Here is a 25,000-nt window from a genome sequence, read left to right as displayed (position 1 = left end):
CTCTCTGGCGACACCAGAAGGGTTGGAGGTCGCCAAAGCTGCAAACCCACAACGCAAACCTAAAACTGCCACAACCTCATAATCTTACAGCGTAACGTTTACAGAGACGGTACATGATATGGTACCAAGTAGAGAGGCACAGACATACACATAGCCACTTCTGAGTCCAAGCTAACAATGTTGTGTGTAGGCCTGTGTACTGTACATCCCAGCCTGAGCAGCGAGTACAGCGAGCTGTGACCATGCTAAAGCCCCCAAGTGTGTCTGTATGGCAATAGTTCAGGCCTTTGGTTGGGGTGCGCACATCCACAGAAATAATCCAGGTACCGGACAAAAGTATAGATAACGGAATGGATTGGTCCGCACAATGGATAAGCTCCAAAAATACACTTTATTTACTATAAAAAGGCAACGCCCCTGAAGAAGATCCCACTGCGGATCGAAACGTTGCCTTTTTTTAGTAAATAAAGTGTATTTTTGGAGCCTACCCAGTGTGCAGACCAATCCATTCCAATAGTTCAGGCCTAACAGTGCAAAAGCTGCTGTGTCTGTGGGATCAGTATCAGATGTCAGAGTGACAGTAGCACGAGGACAGGCACCTTTAGGGAGCTTAGCGCGGGGGTCCTTCTATACTTGTGACCGTGTGAATTATTCATGTCTCCTCTATTACCCGCTTCACCGGCTCCCATGATGGCAGAGCTGCTGCTGGGTCAAGCCCTATGGCACTGCAACACTGGTGACATTTTGGGCAGAAAAAATGGCAAAAAAACCCAAATATACTGTATATAGAGTGATCTGTGTTCCCTTGCCCCAATATGGATACAGACATAGGTCAGATGTGCCATCCAGAGCATCACCATACTGCTGTTAAATATACGTACCTGCACACACACACACACACTCCTATTTAATGTTTTGTTAATGCCTCCCTTTCTCTCTCTCCCTCACACACACACACACACATACACAGAGACAGAGGCTATTTAACAACACACACACACTCACACACACTCACACACACACACACACAGAGAGAGAGAGACTATTTCACACAACTCCTATTTACCATTTTTGCTACAATGCCTCTTTTTCTGTCCTCAATCCAACACAGTGCTTCAGATAATAATGTGTCAGGATCTAGAAAGCACAACAATGCCAACCCCACGCCGCTGGACCACAGCTGCTGATCAGAGCAGCTGTTCGTTTTGGATATGCAGCAAAAGCTGGAGCTCATCCAGTGTGATGATAGGGGACACACCAATACGTTGGTCTAACATTGGGGTTGGCCAATGTAACTCTGTGACTGATGTCAGCTATCAGTGAATAATACAATAGAAGAATAGAATAGAATATATACTTTTTTGATCCCGTGAGGGAAATTCAGTTCTCTGCATTTAACCCAATTTAACCGAATTAGTGAACACACAGCACACAGTGAACACACAGTGAGGTGAATCACACAACCCAGAGCAGTGAGCTGCCTGCCCAACCAGCGGCGCTCGGGGAGCAGTGAGGGGTTAGGTGCCTTGCTCAAGGGCACTTCAGCCGTGGTGGACTGGTCGGGGATCGAACCGGCAACCCTCCGGTTACAAGCCCGATGCGCTAACCAGTACACCACGGCTGCCCCTAATGACATTTACAAATAACAGTGACTGATGTTTATCTGTTATGTGGCATCAAATCTGCACTAGCTACAGTAAACGTTGTAAGTGACTGGGACAGTCGCACATAGTGCTGAATGAAGGGCTGAAAAACTTGAAAGTGTCTGTTATTTTCTTGAAAACACTGAGAGGTTTAATTTACAACAAATGAGGCTAAAGGTAATGGAATGAGTTATCTGACCAATAAACATTAATATCAGCATTGGCCCAGATTTTCCCAAGCAGTGAATCAGCAGTATTGGAGATAACTGTACTGCTAATATGCCACAACAACAGCTAACAAGCCAAAAGCTACCATTTAACATAGCCCAGGTGTAGTGTATCCTTAACCTGAATGTGTTGACGGTCATACTCAAAATTAAGAGAATACGCACATCAACTCATTCAAATGTCACTCAGCAACCATAGGATGACATCAGAAAAATGTTGTCTCCAGTTTTATCCAGAGCTGTACATAATAGGTGAAACATGCTGGAAATAGAATGTCAAGGTGGCAATGAAATGTCTGAAATAACAAAGAATTCTCACATGATTCGCTTGTGTCACCACTTGCTTTCAGGATCCAGATCCAAATGCCATTGAGGACACATTTTTTCCATTGTGTCACAAGGCAGTATGTCTACCATAAGCTATCAGTACGGCAGTATAACATAATATAAAGTATGAGGATAAGCGTGCTTGATGCCACTGACTCTGTAGTGATAGAACATCATCACTGTGGCCAGACTGAAGGCCCTGCTGGGACACGAGGAACTATGCAGGTTTGGCGATTTCTTTGCTGTTTTCTCGTTATGCTTGCAGGTTTCTCTGCTGAGCTTCCCCTTGTACAGTATATAAAAATATGCCATCTATATTTTACAACACGACTCAATCGGTAAGTCTGCCTTTTCATGAGTATGATTGCGAGGCTGCGAAACGCTCTGTTTGTCAGTGCCACTGACCCGGTGGCACAAACTTGCAAGCATGTTTTTTCCGCTCACAGGCGCTAGGGGGAAGCGAAACAGCCATCATTCAACCCAAAATAAGTAAAATAACCATTCCAATGACTCTGAAGCTGATCAGTTAAGGCAAATTAAGCTAAAAAAAAACTTGCATAGTTCACCTTTAAGGCAAGTTAAGCTTAAAAAAAAAATAGTTGCGTATAGAATATATGCGTATAGTTCACTTTTAATAACCCTATGGGATCTTGAGTTCTGCCTTGTTTGAGCTCCATGATAACTTGATGACTTGCCTGACTGCTCAGCAGACATTACACCCTCTGGCCACCAGAAGAAATTTCAGCTTAATTAGCTCCGTTAATTAGTGGGGGAGCAGTAGAACCACTGTCAATAGGTGTGTGTGTGTGTGTGTGAAAGAGAGAGAGAGCTTCTTTATATGTATGAATAAGTACATTTGTTTATTTGTGTGCATGTGTGTGTGTGAATGCATGAGAGAGACTGCATGTGACACAATGTGTGTGTGTGTGTGTGTGTGTGTGTGTGTAGGATATTTTCCAAAAGTGTCAGCACCCTCTGTAATCATCGGCAAGGCTTTTCCCCTTTGTGTCACTCAACTCAACTCCAGCCCAACACACAAACAACCTCCAGGACCTGCACTGACAGCAACTTCATCCATCCAGCCTGCCTGACTTGCTACAAAACGACCGTCACCTGCATTCACATTCACACACACACTCACACACCTACCTACACACACACACACACACACACCATAGTTTGTTCAACTTGGATGCGGGGTGGCACTGTTCACTTGCGTGCGGCCGATATATCTCTCTCACAACATCCTGTGACAAGCCAGGTCAGACGGCCAGCGGTAACCCTAGCACATCTATTGTGTTACACGGGCTTTCCGTATCAACAATAAAAAGCTGCGTCGCAAACTGCTGGCAAAGCACACAGACAGCACACAGCCCATTAAAAAACAAGTCTGTATTCTCAAATGGTTATGTTTCAATAGTACTACGAAATATGATTGGCAACTGTAATAGCAGTGGTAGTAACAGTAGTAAAAGTAGTGGCTGTTGAATCATTGGGTTTCAGCAGCACCATAATGTCATCTTTTTTTTTTTTCAAACAATTTGTTGCATGCTACACCTGGTTCATGATCTTACCTTCACAAATAACTCAATATCTGGGGCGCCCCCACCGTTGGTGGGAGCTGGTTCAGTCATTATGTACTCCTTTGACCTCCTCTGCTGGCTAGAATCACTAGGAAAAGTCCATGGGTGCTACATCAACAGTCCCTCTCGTCTACATCCTCGTTTGAATGGGCTGTGGAGGACCAACCAGGTCAGCACGTCCTTACAGGCCTTAAAAAGCACTTTGAGCCCTTTTTTTCTGTGACCAGCTTCGCCCCCCAGGCTGTGGGTTTGATCGTTTTTAGGCGGCAGCGGGTCAGGTATGTGGACGTTTGAGGCAGCCCCGGATGAGAGGGAGAGAAGGATCTGGTTCCCGCTGATAGGGGTGTGTGTGCGTGTGTGTGTGTGTGTGTGTGTGTGCATGTGCGTGTGTGTGATGGGGAGAGAGGGGATAGGTGTCAGGCTTTGCCAGGGGGAGGAGCTTACCCCTCATACACACACAGACAGACTCACACATAAAGAGCAGAGGTTTTACAATTAAAAATGTTGGTGGTAAGCTACTAACACACACACACACACACACACACACACACACACACACACACACACACACACACTAATCTCTGAAATTAGAACTGGCACGAAGTGTGAATGGAGCGGTGGTAGCACACAATTGGGCACAATTTGAGTGACAGCTCAATATGCCCAGCATCTAAAGCAAAGACTAAAACCAGATCATGACCATGAAGGTGATTTATTTTTAGAAGGCTAAAAGTAAACTGGAGGGAGGCAATGGCCTTTAAACCAAACAAAACAGTTACACTATTGCGCAACTAGTTAACTGTGCAACTGGATGGTATGAAATATGCACTTGTAAACAAAAATATGTAGACTTTATGCAAAGGGAATGACTTTGAAGTTGAAAATTTCACTTGAGTCGTGGGTCTGTCTGAGGTTTCTTCCTATATGTATCTCCAATTCTAGGGAGTTTTTCCTTGCCCCTGTTACTCATGGGCTCTCTTTGAATGTCTAACACTCTGTAAAGCGCCTTGAGACATGTGTAATGTATTGGCGCTCTATAAGCAACATTAAATTGAAATTGAAATTGAAAATTGAAAGTAAAAAAAAGAGAGTACTCGCTCAATATCCCTTTTGGGACAGTTAAAGAGAGTTTGGTTTGCTATCCTGACAGAAACAATGTTGTTGTGCTGAAACAAAGGGAGGTCTCCCAAACTCATTCAATGTATATGAATGACAATTCTACCAAAAAGACTCCAATGGCTTAAATAGATTTCAGCTATTCAAATATTTTTGGAGCACTGAGTGAGCACTCCCAACTTTGATTTGTTTTGTTCAGTGTCACTGACCGTCTGACTGAATAGTAAAGTCATGCCCTTTGCATTTGAAACTGACCCAAAATTGTGAGTGAACTATTACAGACAGTGCTCCCTCCCTGTGCTCAAAGCTTCCGGAATCTTCCATGGGTTCACTGGCCTGACAAAGAGAACTGGTGGAGGTGACAGTTGGCACGAGAGACCCGTCGTCACACACACAACAGGATAGCTATGTACCGATGGCCAAATCCACAGGGGAAAATAACGACACTGACCTATTAAAGCAGGCCCGAATAGAACTATGGAGAGCTTCAGCTGGTCTGCTCAGCAGAGACAAATTATTAACCGTTTCAGCAGCGAATTAATGCTAATTAAGTTAGCTGCATGACCCTGGATTCTAATATTTCACATTTGAATATAAACTTTGATTGGAGTTGTAGAGGGATTGTTAATGATTATTCCACTTTGGAATGAACTATTCCCTTGCTTCACACACACACACACACACACACACACACACACACACACACACACACACACACACACACACACACACACACACACACACACACACACACACACACACACACACACACACACACACACACACACACACACACACACACACACACACACACTGCAACTGCACACATTATGTATATTATCTTGTCCAGTACCTGTTGTCAGCTGACAAGTCTGAGGTGGCAAACTGAGCACCTGTTTCCGTGTGACATTCTCCCTGCATGGCTTAGCACCCCTGCTCACCACCCCTACATCCTGCCAGTTGCAGTGTGCCGTGTTCCTGTCCCAGAAACCCGATGTGATGGAATGAGCCCCATGAATTTTTAATGGCCACCCACCCAATCGCACAGCTAGGCCATAGCTCACAGAAGCGTGGCTGGCAGGCGAACCCTGGGTTATATCCGATCGGCCTCCCGAAACCCAGGACAAGATTCCCTCATCAAAGATTCATGAGTTTGGCTTTGGTTGTGAAGCGGAAGTTGCTTTTCAGATGGTTCACTTTTAGAACCTACCAATATGGAGCAATGAGCATGCAGAGGTTTAATGGGGCTTTTTTTTTTAGGTCAAAGACAACCAGATGCTGTCTATGTAGCAAATGTTACCCAAATTAACAGTGTGACTTTGTCATAGGGGTGTAAAATCTGAAATACGTTTATTTAATTTATTAATTGTTTATGCCTTAAACAATGCCTTGTTTTCCATAACATTCCATAAGTGATTATCCATAGCAATCATAGCAAAAGTCTCACGGTCACTCTGCCTTTAAATACACCGCCTGGATGTGACACACACACCAACGCACACCAGTGACAGAACAGCTTCCTCTAGTGGCGTGTGCTGCTCACTCACTCAACTGAATGGGAAACCTCTCCTAATTTTATTATGGGTGGTAATCATTCCACAGGCACACTGATCCACCCTTGGCCATGGCATCAAATCATTAACGTGAAGTATGTTTTAAAATGGATCAGGAGTGGCCTTTGAGCCATCCATGAATAAGCTGCCTGTTATTTTACAGGGGTGGTGAGTTATTGTGTTCCAACTCTAAAGAGACGTCATGAAAACTATGCAGACTACTTCAATTCTGCTTGTGAACATTCTTGGTATGGTCTGTGTTATTTATTAACTCTAAAACAGCACCTGCAGTACACTGGAAATGGTGTGCCACACTACCGGCATTCGATATTCAAATTCACACTGAAGACAAGCCATACATGCCATATCTTTAAAAGTGATGTCCTGTCTGATCACCCAATATACATTTTGACATACTGTACCTAAGATAGCAAACAACTTTTTTTTTCAACACTTTTTCACTTTTTCAATGGTTGATTTATGAGGCAAACATTGTGCTTGGTTGTGAAATGAGCTTAATAACTGTACACCCATGTGTATCAGAGAGCAGAGAAAGACATCCACTATCCAGTCCCAGTACAATAGCTGTAGGGTGCTTACCTCTGTCATACCAAATAAAGCTTTACTACAACTAAATACAGTTTTACACATACATATATCTGCCACACAGGGTTTTTATGATGCTAGGCTATACTGCACTTGTATTTGTATTATTATACAAAGTGAAATACTGGTTGTACTTTGGCAGTGAACTAGATGATTCATGTGCATAACTCTTGGTTTACTGGCCATATAGTGGCCAAATGTATAGTCATTGCCTCCACCCCTTTCCAAAGGTATCGGGAGACGCCCGTCAGCTATGCAGGTATCTGTACGGACTGTGATGATGGAGGTGAAATGAAAGCGAAAAGTGAGAAATGTGAAACACATCCACATTTCCGTCCAGCACGTCCTATATGGAAATATCAATTAATGACCTTTTTCCTGATCAATTAATGACATTTCCAATTATTCAAATCATCCTATCTGTGTTTTAAGAACTGCTTATATTAAATAAATTCACACAAAGTTAAGCCTGCCTATTGGCCTATTACCGAAAATCCTAACATAGCCTACAATATCTCAACAAACATGTTATCCCAATATATTTACTAAAATTTGTCGAATTTCTTAATGAGTTAATTGTGCTGCAAGTGGCATTATTAAATACAATTCTCTACAGATCCCTAGTGATCTCCATTTACAGCTCTGCCATCCATTCACTCTCACCAGCTATTGTCAAGGCTTTTCCTCAGAGGGCAACACGCCCATTCACCAATCTCAGTCATAATCACAGTCGTTCAATCAGCAAAGTGACCCTTCGGTCACACTCCAGTCCGCCCCTATCGCAGAGCAAAGAATGGCACCCACCCAGTTCAATTTACTCTGGACTGGAGTTCAGCCGTGTTTCCATGACTGTACAGTGAATGGAGTTAATGATTAGATCACAGCATGACACAAGGGGTCACCTAGAACATGTATGCCATTGTCGTCTCCAAATCAAAGGAGGGAAGAGATTCCTGACAGGATTAGCAAGGGGCACCTAGCAAAGGGAATTCCAAACTGAATTCAGATGTTAGACGGACTGCTACTGTAGCTGCCAAAATGTCCTTCCTTACTCAGCTCCCAAACTCAACAACTTGACCCAATAACTTCAGTAGTCACATTTGTGTTCTAAAATGTCCAATTAGTCTGTTAACTGTTATGTCAGGCCTACATGTTAACAGGCCTACAGTGTATGGAGTTAATTGTTTTAGACTACTATTTCACAGGACTACACAGGGAATTCTGGACACACTAGCTCTGCCTCAGCTGATAGCCTACCACCAAGTATGCTACAAAGTAAGCGTGTGATTCATTGCTTATGTTTTTTCTTGTGTTCTAATAGACTACTTACAATGATAGAACTGTAACTGAGCTGTAATAGGCTACTCATAATCACACACAAAAAAACGAACTCATTCGACAGACTACAGTTATAACTGAAATCTGATTACAGGGTAACAGGACTTCAACACACCTATTTGTCTACAGCCTATGAAACAGAAACCGTTCATTATGTTTAGAAATTCTCCATGATTACGCAGGCTAAACCAGATAAACGCAAAGGCCGCAGGGTCAAAGAGTCACGCCATAACTGCTGCCACACCTCAGCGACCTTCAAACTCACCGTATTTCTGCATCAACGTAAACCTCAGGGATAAAACTGTGAAAGAGGTGATTTCCTTCCATTTTTGCTTAGCATACCTTCACAAAAAGCGCAATCTCTGGCGCGTTTGGATCAGCAACTTTGGTCTCCTCGACAGCTGAACTCTCTACTGTTTTTAGGCTGTAGTCGACAATTTCCTCTGGTTCAGGAGATGAATCGTCTCGCGTGTAGGCCATACACATGGCATCTTCTACCTCTTGAAGCGGTTGGTCTCCACCAGACTTGGAGGAGGAGGAGGAGGAGGAGGAAGATGTGGAAGAGCGTCGTGAGGTTTCTGCCTCTCCATTAACTTCCAGGGATAGGGAACTTAGGGATACCTCCGGTTGGACCTCCGGTTGGGCCTCCGGTTGGGCCTCGGTTTTCTCCTCCTCATCTTCGCTCGACGAGCTGCTGCTGCTGCTGCTGCTGCCATCTCCTTTGGTGCTTTGCGGTTCTTCGGGACTCTCACGTGTGTTCATGTAAGCTGGTGATGAACGCTCGGCTGCCTCTGGAGCATGAACTTCAACCTCACTATAAATCGCTTCTTTAACTTCAGCTGCATTCTCATAAATCGCACTTTGGTTCTCGTATTTTGGTTCTGTTGGGGTGTCAGGTTTTTCATAAGCGTTTTCGACTTTTTCATACGCGTTTTCTTCTTTCACCAGCTCATAAACATTTTCTCCGTCCTTGTCCATGTTCTGTCGGTGTAATTCAAGGGCCCGTGCGTCCTCTTCCAAGTCCCAATGTCTAGGGCTGACGCCTTCTCGAGTGCTCTCGTGCACCTGTTGCCGGGGGAGATGAGCGCATGGGCAGGCTCCAACGATAACATATTAACTGGACTTTGGTCTGTGGGCTAGTCCCTCGCTTCAGAGTGTGAAACATCCACTGACAACGAATGGGAGGAGATGACAAATGATGTTTGCATTAGAAACACATTTAAGAAAGATACTATTGATGGTATCTTATTACAACAAATTACAACATTAGTTTGCACTAATTTGCAAACTAAAGTAGGCCTATTTGACACTGAGTCAACAATATTGCTGCCACAGTCATGACAGTATTTCCAGTCTCAAACAGTCAGCAACTACCTTTATAGTCTCTCTCTCTCTCTCTCTCTCTCCCTCTCTCTCTCTCTCTCTCTCTCTTCAAGGTCTAGTCTTAAAAAGACACTTTAACTTGCCATGATCACATAACAAAGTTGATCAAAGGGCAATCAATAGCCTACAGAAACCTATGAAATTGTAGGCCTATCTCTTGCTTGGACATGACATTCTGTCCAGAGTAAATTAGATGAAAGTGCTCAGTCATTTAACAAACACTAAATATGCTTATGTAAACTATAGTTAATCTCATTACTGTTAGCTTTGTAATCAAATTGCTGATAATGTCGCCTAATGTCATGGGACGTCTCTCTATTTAGGCAGGGAGGCAGCAAGCCGGTGCCTTCCATTTCGAACAGAGCCTGTACTGAAAGGCTTCAGTGCTTCCCGCTGGCATGAGAAGTCATGAACAAAGGATTTTACATTTTCTTGTAACAGACATAATAGGCTGTTATTTGTATTTAGTAGATAAACAAAAGTTAAACATTCAAACAAAGGAGAGGTTTTGTAAGACATTTTGTAAAACAAGACTACCTAAGACTACAAAGGGATAGGTAACTCATGGCCTGCGTTCTACAAACGCAATTTATTTAACAATTATTTATTTTCATTGTTGAACATGAAGTCGAACAATCAGTGTTACAGATGTACAGCCTATTAATTTGGTTTATTAAAGCCAATGGCTTCTCAATTCCATTGTTTGGTCCCTCAAGCTTTAGAAATAGCCCTTTAGAGAATACTGTGTAATATGCTGTTTCAATATGTCATTCAATGACAGATCAAGTGATGGCTGTATGTATTTTTTTAAAAAGAAGTTTGATAGGTGATTCTCTACCAGGCTGAACCCTGCTCTTCATCAAGTGGGTCTATATGTACATCCTTTTATCCAATCCTCCAAATCAGGAATGATAATTCAAGCTATGTGACAGACAGTGCAACATTTTGTAGATAATCTTAGCTGCAAATCCCATAATGTTTGTTGAGTGACATTACTAAACTTAAGTGAATTATTAGAAAGCTCACACTCTCCATTATTCTAATGTATAATCTGGCTTGCTCTCAGTCTACCAACAATCTAATCGCTGCATCTCTGATATCCTATTCACAGGTTAATCATTTGCTGATTTAGACCATTCTGTAATCAGCATGGTCAATTACACTCCAAGGGTAAGTCTTAGCCTACCAGTGTACAAACAATCTCACGCTCCTCGTGCCTCTGAATGTGAAATTGTGCACCTTATCTGATGTTGTGTGTGAAGGTCTACTCCGTTCTTTCATTGGTGATGGATTTTTTTTTCTGACCTGATGACTTCAAGCCCATGTCACAGCTAAGTTGTCGCGATAGCAATAAGTTACTGTCATATGGAATGTGTGAAAATTCTGGTTTCCTTGGCCCGTATGTCTATTGGGATTTGTTTATCTTTATCTATGTTCATGGTGGTTTCCCATGGAATAATACATGCTACATAATAATAGACTAATACACAGCTTTGAATCCTGTGTGCTCATCGGGAGATGTTTATCTGATGTCAACATAGCGAGGGCTGAGAACCAAAGGGGCGTAAGTGACATTTTGGTCAAAATTGAGTTATATCACCTGAAAGCTCTTGATGAGCTCTCTTAGCTGACAAAATTATAGATGTAAAATATTTATAAATATATAGGCCTAGTTATTGAACAAAAACCAAAGGTCTTTAACTGTGAACATATAGAAGCAGTTACGTAGATTTGTTTCTCCTGTAAAGTTGGTGAAATGTCACTTACGGCCCTTTGGTTCTCAGCCCTCGATTCACGATAGTGTAGACAGGGAGCATAATAACAAAATTCAATGGATATTGAAATCCATTGCAATTAGACTATATTATGAGGCGATATAATGTCTCTCTCATGTTGTACAATTTGTGGGTAAATAGGTGTCTGAGTGCATTTTTGAGAATTAGGGTATTCCCCACAGCCCAGAGAACAGCAAGCAAGAGAACTTTTGTTAAATCAATCTCTCCTGAAATTCACCATTATAGCTGCCTTCTTTCAAGGTTCTGACAGGTCCACAATATCTCAGTCAGACAGCACATTACTGGTTCAAGCCAACTCATATGCAAACCTCTGAACAATAGCAAAAGCAATACTCTTGACCTGCATGCAGACCTGAATACATGTACAGCCAAGAATGTCTATGACATAATTGTGTTAAGATATGGTAAGTTAAGATCTTCAATGGTGGTGAAGAAGTCTCCTTTCTCTGTTTAGCAACAGACTTGTCCCACTCCTACAGTATATCCTTCTTGAGTGACACACATGGAAAAATGCTATTAAAACCCATATGGGTGCACATTGCTGGATCAGTTGTATGATATTACTGTTATTTGTATTTTATGAATTCCATTTGGTATCGGATGTGATTAAAAGCAATTTATTGTGTGTATTTGTGCTATGTGTGGTGTATAAATAGAATGATGACATAATAATAATAATAATAATAATAATAATAATAATAATAGGCTAATGTTATTAGTATAGCGTTGAGCTATTGTTATTATCTACAATAGGCATATAGTTTGTCATATATATTTTTTTCAAGCCAATCATTTATTATTTACATTGTCTGTATTCCATATTCTTAAATAAAAGGGCAAAGTTAAACAATGCTGAAATGCTTTGGTTTCTTAGGCTAAAGTGGTACAAAAAGAGGACTTTGAATGTTTATGTTGCCTTTACACGGACCTGTAGCACGTAGCCTAATAAAGCACTGTCTCTCCCAATACCCTTTTTTACCACATGGTGGCAACCTCTGCTTGAAAGTAACTTGGGCTAGAAAAGATTGTTTCTGTAGTAGTGTGTGGCAGTAAACATGTGAATGGATTTAAAAAAAAAAAAAATCACTTCAGGGGTCAACAATATTCCCAGGACATAATTAGTCAATTGAAAAGTAATTGTGTGTTTTTCTCTCAGTTGCAGAAAATGTTAGGCCTATGAAAATATAAAATATATGTTTTTTCTAGGCCTAATTAGTTTTCCCACATGGCAGTAGGCCTAAGTGATTAGAGTAGCCTAAAGTTAAACAAACAAACGAATAAACAAGCAAAACAAATATTAAAGGCATATGCGTAGGTAGTAACCTAGGCCTATGTGATCTGCCTTATCTGCTGGTAGACATATGGATGAGTTGATCGGAACAGTGCAGGGAGTGGCTGTTTGCTATAGCTGCTCTGTAGGCCTTCCATACAATGACAGCTTTGTGGAAGGGGTGAGATCAGCCTGACATGTGATTGAACTTCGCATTGGTCGACATTCCCAAGACTATAGGCAATGGCTGACTTCCTATGGGAAGTTTAGCAGGGAGTGGTTTTATCTTGGTAAATACATAGCCTATTAATAGTGGCACATCTTATGTCTTGCCCTGAGATGTCTAGGCCTAAGAACCTGACCTGACCCCTGGGCTGGGAATGGCCCATTCATAAAAAAAATAAAAAATAATAAAATAAAAAGCAAGAAATTACATTTGCATGTCCGTTTTTGCAAACTCATGCAATAAAGACTGGTTTCATAGCCTAAATACACAGATGTTTTGAAGCCCCCTAAACCCTGATAGTTTTGGGAAATAATGTGTTAAGGATTGCCCACTCTTAATTAAGCTATTTTCTGCCACACTAGGCAACTGGGGCGAAGAGGAGTGACGTTCATGATCGATGTACATAAGTACAGTATCTGACGGCTTGTAGAGCAGGTAGACTTTTTTTTCTACTCAGTAATCACCCTAGCAACAACAAACAGCGCTTCTCTTACTACAGCGCCAATGAGCTTTAAAGCCGTCTCTTTCCTCACTTCCTCTGGCTCTACAGGGTTTGGCTTGGCACTCTTCTGCAAGTGGGCAGCCATCTTGGATCCAGCAGACTAGCACCGCTATATCCACTTTCGAGATGGGAGGATTGTAGTCTAACTTTGGTTTTAAATTCAGCCGAAAACCAAGAGGAACGTTTCAGCTGGAACTTCGTGACTTGGATTTTTTTACAGGAAGTTGAACAGCAAAAATTGGTAGCAAATTCTGAGACCGGTTTACGTGAACTCCCCCCTCCCCTCCCCTTTTCCTTGTCTGAACGTTGTGTGCAGTTTATGGGGGCCTATTAAGTGTTGCTGTTGAGTTATCTACATTTACATTACGGACATTTTTGTTTAAACTGAGCAGACCACTTGCTAAAAAGAGGTTATGCCATTTGATCGGTCAACTTTATGTGAAGAGTTGCCTTTTGCCAATTGTTTTACGCGTGGACTGTAGCATACCAAGCTACTGTGTAGTAATGCGGTTCTTGAATTTATTTCATTAATCTGGACTCGGGGTACTTTCCGACCTCGGATTTGGTCAGAAACTTGACTGTCTTGCCATTGGTGTTGATCGAATCCATGACCATCAACAATTGGAGTGTCGCTTTCCAACCATTCAAGTAAGGTGCTGCAAAACCAAATCGTGACTCAGAACCACTTTGGCTATTCCGACAGTAAAATGTCAACGAGAACACCACTACCTACCGTCAATGAGCGTGACACTGAAAATGTAAGTATGAACTTAATCTATGTGTTATGATCATGGTTTATTTGCCTTGCCCATAGTTTGTCCTCTCTTTGACTCATGTTTTCCTGTGTGCTAAGCTAGCTACTCTGAGGGAAAATGTCACTTGCAGACTGACCATCAGCATTTAGCCATCTAACTATTGACCTTTCAACACTGGCCACAATTAATCGCCAGAAATAAGAAGTAGCAAATAACATTAAATTGCACCAAACCATCTACCGTTAGTTCACATTAACATTAGGCTTTAGTCTAACCAACTGTGGTGTGATGACGCATATCGGAAGTTGTGCTGTCTGTATTGATCTCATGGTCAGTGAAATTTAACAACTTTGAACATAGCCTCGGGCTCTGCCTATACTTTCTATTTCACCAACAGAAAACATTAATATGTTGTGTCACTTAGTAGGGCCCACAGTACTAGGGTTAATAACATGCAACTTTTAAATGTATCGTAAATTACTTGTAGCTAGATGGAATAGGTTAGACGTCTGTCAAGTTTGCGTCAAAACAAACACCTGAAGATGTTTGAGCACAAGGCAATGACTCACGCTTTCAATAAGATTTGTATGTAAGACAAACATTTTAAAGAGAAACCATTGGAGCCACTTGGAAATGATGGCCTTTAATTAATATGGGTCACGCGAAGCTTAACGCCACTGTCGTATGCCTGACAAATGCAAAACCTGTGTGGTAGCATCTCGTGACCAACGTCGCAGCGTTATTCAGGTTCTAGAAATTCTCTGTGGCTGGCTACTCAGGAGGCAAGGACACATCTTAGTCAATGTTTCTCATTTCCTTGTGTGTAAAATCCAACTGCTACCCTGGCTACTGAGATACCACGGCCAGTCTCCACATATGCCCTCCGTGTAAAGGTGCCACCCTCCAGTATTCAGGCGTGTGTGTGCTAGGGGCATGTGGAGCGCCAGCTTACCTGTTGGCGATTGCGCAGTTTCACCTTGGGCATGCGTGTGCAGAGATGATGATCCCTCACCAGCGTCATTGAGTGTGCCCAGAAGCAACCCAGTTTCGCAGAGCTACAGCTAGAGAGAGCGAAAGAGAGAGAGAAAAAGAGAGAGCCGGGCCACCATTCCCTCGTAGTTAGTTCAAGCCGAAAGGCAGGTGACCGAAATGGTTTCACGCTCCCCTGAGCATCGCTGATCTGACCGACGGATCAATGAGTGGCTGTCAGCACAAATACGGGCGAGCGGTCTGTTTCAATGCCATTCAGATTGCCAATGCAAGGATGAAGGGGTCCCACTCAGTAAAGAGGCATCGCATTACTATTGTAAGTTGACTTAAATGTTGTTGCTTGTTAAAGGTGTCTACCTGTTTGCATTGGGTTCAGTGTTAAAAGTTTTATGATTGCCAGTGGAACAATAACATTTTGTAACTTTCTGTCTCTTGGGCATGTGTTTGGTTATTCTCTTCACAACAAAGCCGCAGTCATGTAATTTGACTTAGAGGTTGGACGTAATGATGATGACTAGCTTAATTGTATGTGGAAAGACAAATTTGGCTCATTATGGAGGTGAAGCTTTTCAGACGCCCCTTTTGGAAAATGGGTCTCCTGTTAATGTCGTTGTTTTGCTGCGAGCATGAGAAGGCTCCAAGAGAACCACTTTGTCTGCCTGTTCTAAGAAAGCATAAACTTTTGATAGCACACAACTATTTGATATCCAGGTAAGAGGTGCTTGCTTCTTTGGGTTATCTAGCCTAAAGTGTAAGGGATGAAATACTTTTCAAATTGCGAACAAAACGAGGACAGTCTCGCAGAAAGGCAACCCAGAAAAACTGTGCTTCAGATCCTAATTTGGGTCACTTTCATGGGCAGGCTTAATTTATATGTAATTGCACTTTATGCAAATTGCACTGAAAAAAAAAACAAAAAAAACGTCAACTCTATATTGCGTAGCCTACAGCCTTCTCATATTTACTGTCATCGATCCGTCCAGATGCCCATGTTAGTGCTAGAAGATGAGTCCATTAATTTTGTTCCCAAGTGATTGACTAATCTGAACTGTACATGTAAGTGTCTATTGTTCACTTCTGCCATGCAGACTTTGGGGAATTGTGCATGCGGTTGCTGCGTATCTTGAATAGTGAGAGTCTTGCTTTACCCTGGCTTGGTAAGGGACCTGAAAGGTCACTGATTATACCTGAAAAGAGTGTGATTATTTGGACAGGTGGTACTGTCCCGTCATGAGTCTTTCCTCTGAAGACAGGCAGAAAGACAGACAGACAGTCAGACAGAGAAAACACACACCCTCACTAGTCACAGAGCAGACACACTGGCTTGGAGAAGACATGCTGAGTCCTATTCTGTGCCCTTGATTTCTCAGCCCTCCCTTTTCCGTACCTTGAGGCTGTCCCTTTTCCCACTGCCTTTCACTTCTTGCTCGAAGTTCAGATGCTTCTCTCTCTCTCTCTCTCTCTCTCTCTCTCTCTCTCTCTCTCTCTCTCTCTCTCTCACACTTTCTCTCTCTCTCTCTCTCTCTCTCTCTCTCTCTCTCTGCCAGTGAGACTACTCTGGTCTAAATTCAAGGTCTCAGCAGGAGTGGCGTCTTTGGCACCAGTTGTTGTTCTCTCTGGTCTTTGTGTGAACCTATTGAATAGAAAGAGCGGCTTCTATGGAGTAGGCTTGTTTATAATGTAATTACCACCTCTTTGTTCTTAATATGTAACAGGACTATATGTGGATTTCTTTTTTCTCAATCAGGCCCATCAGCATTTTTTTCAGGGTAAATGTTGATGCCAAGTTAGCCAGAGCTGCCTCTCTTCAAGGAAATTATTAGTGTTATTATTTTTTGTTTCAAAGTAATTCATACATTTATTTTTACTGGCTATAAACAATAAAAGTAAGGTCAGTGTGGACCATCAGTAAAAGGCTTCATTTTGGTTGGTGCTAATCAAATGTGCAAATCATTCCCATTGATTCCAGCAGTTGTTTGATGTAATCCAGGCCACTCAGTCTAATGCAATTCCATTTAATTTGTGTCCGGTTTGGATTGATAGGAAATATAAACTTGTAATTCTGTGTCTGGACAGACACATTCATTCCCCCCCTGCTGTCCCGAATTGCCTGTCTATCAGGCACTCTCCAGACATTCTCTATCGTCCAGAGCGTCCTTCTGAAACATTGGCCCTTTAAACAGGAGAGTCCTCCTCAGCGGTCAGTCACAGTTGTCCTGTCAGGTCCCATGGGATTTAGCCTGATGGCGGATAATGTGCAGGCTAATAAGGATAATCTAATCTAAGTAAACAAGCCCTGTTTCCTGTTTTAGGCTTTCCCTTTCATTTGTTTTTCCCCCTCTCAAAGTTATTTCCAAGAATGTATCTTAATAGAATGTACTGTACTGTGCCCTTGGGGGTAACCTGTTTGTTCAGAAGCGAGTGCTTTTTGTATCACTGTGCATTTCTGTCTGTTGCCGAGGCTTTCAGGGAAAGACACATAATTTATAGATTGTGTGTAGTCATAGGTTACGTTGGCTCCAAGTAGATAGCCTACATGTCAAGCCAGAATGTCAAGTTGTGCAGCAGACACTTTGTCTGATCTATTGCCCACGCAACGCAGCAGTCTTTTTACACTTCTGATACTTGGCCCGTAGCCTATGTAATGTGGCCTTCATTGACAGCCTCACAGCTGGTTGAGCAGTGGTGTTCCACAGCGCTCCCATCGATTTTAGCTTCCATTGGCCAGTCCACTGTGTTTCTAAAGTCGTCACAGTCTGTGAGAGAGCGAAATGTGCTCAACCCTAATCAATGCCCTGGCCCAAATCATCCCTGTCAAATCAGATCAAGCTCTTGGCCGCATTAGCTTGTGATAGAATGCACCCAAATTGTCAGACCTTATGGCACTTGAAAGCTTGATCGCAGTCTGGTACATCATGCTTGTTTTTTGTATTCTATCTCTTTCTCTCTCTCTCTCTCTCTCTCTCTCTCTCTCTCTCTCTCACTCTCTCACTCTCTCTCTCTCACTCACTCCCTAGCCTTCTCAATACTGGCAGATTCTGCTCTCTAGATAGTTTCTACTTGTAGCATTGCCGGTCTCCTTTCCTGCATGCCCTTGTTGCAGCTGTGCATTTCCCTCAACTTACACCAGACACACAGTGCATAGGCACTCCAGACTTTTTTTTATAGGTATTTTAGTTGTATCTCCAATCCCTCATTCAAGAAACCGTTCCAGGCAAACTTTTCTTCTTTTTGTACCGAGCAGATTGCCATAGCAGATTGTCATAGACCTGCCATAGAATGAGTGCATTTTGCTCTGAATGATCCATCAACCTCAGGCCTTATCTGTTTTTCACATCGTGTCACAACACATCTTGTCACAGCAGGGAGAGGTATTGATGGCGTGGCAGCAGTTCAAAAAGCAGTGCAGTCATCCAGCAGCCACACAGTCAGTCTCTGCTTCATGTCAAAGTATCCTGAGCTCGGCTAGCCTGCTTCTATGTGAAATATTGAACTCGGTGCCAAAGTATATCGACTATACCTCGTTTTACTGCTAGGCAGTACTGAAAAATGAAAATTGTTGTCTGCACCTCAACGTAGGATAGATCTCGACTTATAGAGAAAATAGTAAGGTTGTGTTCAGCGTTTTAGTGAATCTGTATCACTAGTCTTTTTTTTTTGTGACCTTGATCTTGGGTTTTGCATTAAAGCAACACTAAAGCATTTTTGCTCTGCGGCACGGACACTATTTATTTATCCAGCAAATAACAATGTCCACAGACAAGGTAGAGTACTACTACTGTATGTTGCATGACTTGGTATTGTTGTATTGCGACATTGAAGCAAGTCAAATTTGTAGTTATTATGTCTCATTCCATCGTACTACAGAACCGCTACCCGATCTGGTAAACTTACAGAGTGCGGTTATAGCCGATAGAGGGCCGCAAAGTGAATGAAGTACCGCTCACCCGAGTTACGAGTTGATGAACCGCTGAAATGATTTTGGGAACATTATTTTAAGGTACAAAACAAAAACTAGTTTTGTTTTAAAATAGCCAAAAACAAATGTGTCACGTCAGTCCGAGACAGATGATCAGGTAGCCGAGCGTTTAGAACGCCGCTGCCTACGCTGGGGGTGGTCACGTGTGTGACCACGTCCGGCCACAAGTCCCCTCTCATGAGGGAAGCGTTTCTGTTGATCAAAAGAACAAGCGCTGCAGCCTCCACCACGTGAATTCACAAACTGCCCCAGATAAGACAGCATCTGGCATCTCTGCTCCCCATAAACAGTATTTTTTTTCTTCTGTTATTCTTATTTTTTTTTAGATAAAAAGGTTATTATATCCCCACTTTTATGATATGATGCAGAGCTCAAATGTAATTTTTAAAATGTGCTGTCTTGTCTTGAATGTCTTGAATTGGGGAGGAATGAAAATCCTGTCGCAAATATACTGTTCAGTGAATAGATGTTTAAACTACAATCCATGTGTAATAGGATGGTAATCGATGATAGAAACGGATAATGATAATTTACACACGATTAACAGTATTTCAGACCTGTTTCTTTCCCCCAGCGTGTGTCATCAACGTGTTTACAAGAGTCTCAGACAACTCCCTTCCTCTTCCTCGTCTTGTTTCTCTCTCTCCCTCTCTCTCTTTCCCTCTCTCTCTCTCTTTCGCTGTTTATGTTAGTTGCCCCGTATCTGTGTGATATTTCAGTCAAGTGCCTCAAAACGGCAAAACACGCAAACATTGTGTAGTGTGATTACTCTACGTTCTTTTCAGTTGTTATTGTGTCTGGAACTTGAATCTTCTCACTTCACCTCATAAATCGCTGTGGATAAAAGTGTCTGTAAACTAAAAGCTGAAAGCTAAATGCTACAAAGCTAAATGAATTCATGTAACACTCTCTCTCTCTCCCTCTCTCTCTCCCTCCTCCTCTCCCTCCTCTCAGCACACCTCCCATGGTGATGGGCGCAGTGAGGTGCCCACGCGGGCAGGACGCTCGGGCGCCCGCTGCAGGAACTCCATCGCCTCCTGTGCCGACGAGCAGCCGCACGTCGGCAACTACCGGCTGCTCAAGACCATCGGCAAGGGTAACTTCGCCAAGGTCAAGCTCGCCCGACACATCCTGACAGGGAGAGAGGTAAGAGTGTGTGTATACTGGCCACTCAGGTGTGTGAGTGTGTGAGTGTGTGTGTGTGTGTGTGTGTGTGTGTGTGTGTGTGTGTGTGTGTGTGTGTGTGTGTGTGTGTGAGTGTGTGAGTGTGTGAGTGTGTGAGTGTGTGAGTGTGTGAGTGTGTGAGTGTGTGAGTGTGTCTCTGGTCTCTTGCCCTCACTTGACCTTTATCTGCATAAACAATGTTTTTGTACCAATCCAAGGCAAAAAAGAATCACAAGTGTGCGCTCCAGGTTATGAGTGATGATAGGGGCCCCTAATATCTCTAGATCAGTCTGACTCCTCTGAATTGCAGCTCTTTTGCAGGACGAGTCCTCTATAGAAAAAGGTTTCCATTCATCAATGTAGGTCTCTGACAAGTTTGGCTTTCAGCATTTGCCCGAGGACAACAACAACACACGTTTGGCATGATCTGAATCTGAAGCCGCTGCATCACATGATTTTCGGTGTTCTCAGCGTGTGACGTTGTCGGCCTTTGGCAAAAGCTCAGACTGGCGTGCGAGCTGTCGTGTATGTTTTCAGGAAGCATAATTGCAGAAGTCTATATTGTTCATAACATGCGTTTGCTGAGCTTTCGGCTTTTGACCGATAACTCGTGGTCAAGCGGAGTTCAGACACTCCGACACCTCATTGCCACATGTATACACACACACACACACGTCTGTTATTGTTCCCAATTTAGCACAGAAAGTCCTAAGGACAAACCTGCACTCAGCAGCAGTAGAACTACGGAGGCCAATGTTTGCCAACACGCGTAGATCAGCCCATTACCTTCTAGAAAAGCAGGTGTGCTGCTAGGCTGATAAGAACACTGATCACTGGCTTGGACTAAGTCTGTCCTCCCTCTGCCCCTGCCCCTCCCCCTCCCCCATTTTGTTGTCTTCCAGGTGGCCATCAAAATTATCGACAAGACTCAGCTGAATCCTACCAGTCTTCAGAAGGTAAGCACGGTCGCTCCCTCCCTCACAAGGCATCATGGCTCTCCACGTGGGACGGCTAGCAAACGGCCACAGCCGAGCATGTTTGTGTTTTTTTTTTTTCTTCTTGTGAGCCCCCACCCCCCCAGTGCATGCTGGGATGTTGGAGTGGATTGCGTGGGCGAGGTCATGGGACGAGCGACGGGCGGATTAACCCCGGTGCTTGGGTCGTGGCTAACTCAGTGCTGCTAAGAATAACCCCGCCGGGCCGCGGAGAGTAGAGATGAGCCTGCTGCCCAAGGGCCTGGGAGAGCAGGAGCTGCCATGCATTTGTCCGTCTTCTTGGAGAAGGGGGGGGGGGGGGGTTAGGGTCTGATGGGCTTGGGTGTGTTTGCGCTTTGAAGTTTATGGGACATTATGTGTTAACTGAGCTGGTGGAATGAGTTTTTGGAAAGGTGTTTGTGTGTGTATGGCGGGGGTGGGGGATTATGTGTTAGCAGGGCTGTTTGGGGATGTGTTTTGAGAAGGGCGTGTGTGGTTCGAAGTGTATCTGGCATTATGTGTTAGCTGGGCTGTTTGGATGTGTTTTGGGAAGGGCATCACTGTGTGTGTGTGTTTGTGTGGTTTGAAGTGCACGGAATAAGATGGGCTGTTGAGAGGTGCTTTGAGAACAGGGCATCACTGTGTGTGTGTGTGTGTGTGTGTGTGTGTGTATATGAGTGTGCGCGCCTGTGTGTTTTGTGTGCAGTTTGAAGTGTATGGGGTATTATGCGTTAGCTGGGCTGTTGGGATGTGTTTTGTGAAGGACATCACTGATGACTCGTGTTTAGCCCCTGTCCAGTCCAGTCCATATGGCCCTGTCGTCCCTCGCTCCGGTGCACAGAACATTCAGCCCAGCACAGAGAGCCTGCTCTGCTGACTAGCCTCCCTCCCCTCCCCACCCCTCCCCTCCCCACCCCTCCCCTCCCCTCCCCTCTGCTGTGGTGGGTATGGATTGTGTTGTCACGTTGAGGCTGAGGAGAGGGCGACAGTGTCGCTCCCCTACACCCTGTCCTCCCTCCTCTCCTCTCCTCTTCTCTTCTCTCCGCTTCTCTCCGCCTCTCTCCTCTCCTCTCCTCTCCTCTCCTCCCCTCCCGGGCTCCTCCCCTCCCGGGCTCCTCCCCTCTCGATCCCGTCCGTCCGTCCCTGTAATTAGGTGGCACTTGTTTTTCCAGGCCATTGATTTAGTTTGTTTTCCATTTGCCGGCCAATCGACAGGCCCACGGCTCAGCACACGGTTTTTCGTGGTAGGAGAGGAGGACGGGGCCGGCTACAGGCTACAGGCTAGAGGCTAGAGGCTAGAGGCTAGAGGCTAGAGGCTAGAGGCTAGAGGCTAGAGGCTACAGGCTACAGGCTAGAGGCTAGAGGCTACAGGCTAGAGGCTAGAGGCTAGAGGCTAGAGGCTAGAGGCTACGCTAGACCAGACTGGGATGAGCCGAGAAGGACTGACCGCTCGCTAGCATCTCTCTCTCTCTCTCTCTCTCTCTCTCTCTCTCTCTCTCTCTCTCTGTCACTCAGTCACTCAGTCACTCTCAATCTTTCTCTCTCTCATTCTTTCTCTCTCTCTTTCGCTCTTGCTCTCTCTCTCTGTCTCTCCCTCTCACACTCTCTCACTCTTTCTCTCTCTCACTTTCTCTCTCTCTCTCTCTCTCTCTCTCTCTCTCTCTCTCTCTCTCTCTCTCTCTCTAAGCAGACCCCCACCCCATCCACACAAATACCCCCCCCCCCCATCCCTATTCCCCTGTCCCAGTCCAGCACGTACAGTCCTCCTGGAGAGAGCTGGGGCATTATATGGATCGGCTGTGCTCCCGGAGTGCTCTGGCGGTCCCTAATGGACTTTGAATGGCCGCGGCATTCGTCACGGAGGCCCCGGCGCTGGCGTGGGCGACGTTTAGCCCGCCTCCGCTGATGGGGAACGGCCGGTGATTAGCCCCCGCTGTGCCCAAAGTGCCCGAGCCATCAGACGAGGACCTTTTGAACACCCAGAGTTCAACGAAGGCCTATTCCATAATGTATGACGCAGCCAAGGAAGATTACCCTCTTTACAATGGACATTTTTTATAGAGATTTATGTTCGTCAGTGTAGCTGTATTGACTATTTGCAAATTATGGGTTGCTCCAAAAGGGAATGGTGTTTCCTTCTATGCAAGAAAAAGGACATTGTTCACACCTGACTTTGTAATTTTTCATCAGTCTTCTGAAAACCGCAATAATTATTTATTTGTAAACAGCATATTCAAGTATCAGTGAAAATGCCTGCACTCTATACTAAATTAGATTTATTTTGACACATCATGGATATAGTGCAGAATGTCAATTCTTCGGCCGGTGTTTGAAATAGAAAAGCTGTCAAAGCGTGTATCATCGCAAAGACATGCGTTAGAATAAATAAAAAGATGGCAAGTCGGAGAAGAGGGCACTTTCAGATTCTCCACACTATTCTTAGCCGCTCTGAGACAGCACTCAAAAGCTCACACACAGCCCAGAAGCATAGATCAGTGCGGCTTTGCGGCTTTTTTCTTTTTATCCTTTCTTTTTTGTCCTCCTTGCAGTGTTCGACAATAACGCACTTATTCCACTTTGACTTGGATTATCTCGTCTCCTCTTCTGTAATGAGGTCTAGCCTGTTTTGTCACATCGACAGGTACTATATATGACTCCAGGACCTTTCTCATCGTGCGGAGACTCACACACACACACGGAGTCTTTGCTCTGTATAAGACTTTCGTAATGGATTTTTTTTTTCTTCTGTCGTTCAAGGATCGTAAGCTATTGAGGTGCGTTGACCCCCTCCGCTCGGAATCGCTCGGGTTCACTGGCCCTCTCAGGTAGTCCCGAGGAAGCGATAAAAAATAAGCAATGCCTTCTAGGTTGCGTAAGACAGATGCTGCCATTGGTTTTTTTGCCGTTGCATAACTGTGGAGTTGTCCGTGGGCGTTATTGGGGCATCTTGGGGGACCTTGAAACCCCTTCCTCCTCCTCTAAAAAAAAAGCCTGTGTCTCTGGGTATATGCCAGTTGCCAGCTCTTTTAGTACACCTAGCAAAACTCGCAGATGTAGTCTTACACAATGGATCCAGCAATAATCCACCCCTTTATGGTTGTTGTAGTGTGTTTACGTTGAAACAGTGAAAGATATGTCGATTAACTGTATGGTCAGTTTGGAGGGAGTAGTTTATGGTGGTTTTTGAACTGTATTGAATTCATCTCAACGTTGTTTCGCCCGCTGGTTGAAGCTGCTTGTCTATTAACATGTTCAATAGACCTACAAACAAAAGCAGATTATTATAACCTTAATGAATGTCAGATTTCCTGCAGGACATATCTATTTGGCTATCTCAGTGTTTCTCAGCGTACACTGATAAGAAACTGTTTTAATTTTGCCCGTTGATCGTAATAGTTCAGGCTAGTACTCCTCTGTTACATTCCCTTCAGGTCAAATAAAACAGATGGAACTCACCTAGCGATAAACAGCCTCTTCTCCTAGTGGCAGCCACCTCATTTAGTCAGACCTAAATCTAACACTTAGCAGTCCATTAAGAGTTTTTTTTTGCTCATCTTCTGGACTTCAC

General features: G+C 43.8%; 2 protein-coding genes across 3 annotated transcripts in view; one reads left to right on the top strand and one right to left on the bottom strand.

Annotated features, from left to right (window-relative positions):
* Positions 1-9,457, bottom strand: part of LOC134098032 (chloride intracellular channel protein 5-like) — a 15,442-nt gene extending 5,985 nt beyond the window's left edge. The window contains exon 1 of one of the 2 annotated variants that reach the window (XM_062550980.1): positions 8,736-9,457. In XM_062550980.1, coding sequence (XP_062406964.1) covers positions 8,736-9,371 — 636 coding nt within the window. In that variant the 5' untranslated portion in view covers positions 9,372-9,457. Of the gene's footprint in view, positions 1-3,771; positions 4,144-8,735 lie in introns of those variants that run through there. The other variant, XM_062550981.1, reaches the window with a different exon arrangement.
* A 4,197-nt stretch (positions 9,458-13,654) lies between these two features.
* Positions 13,655-25,000, top strand: part of LOC134098031 (MAP/microtubule affinity-regulating kinase 3-like) — a 76,078-nt gene continuing 64,732 nt past the window's right edge. Inside the window, 3 exon segments of the mRNA XM_062550979.1 lie at positions 13,655-14,328; positions 20,249-20,440; positions 21,361-21,414. Of these exon segments, the coding sequence (XP_062406963.1) occupies positions 14,278-14,328; positions 20,249-20,440; positions 21,361-21,414 (297 nt within the window). The 5' untranslated portion in view covers positions 13,655-14,277.

Source organism: Sardina pilchardus, chromosome 12 (assembly GCF_963854185.1).
Source record: "Sardina pilchardus chromosome 12, fSarPil1.1, whole genome shotgun sequence".
Lineage (NCBI taxonomy): Eukaryota > Metazoa > Chordata > Actinopteri > Clupeiformes > Clupeidae > Sardina > Sardina pilchardus.
This window is presented reverse-complemented; position numbering and strand designations above follow the sequence as displayed.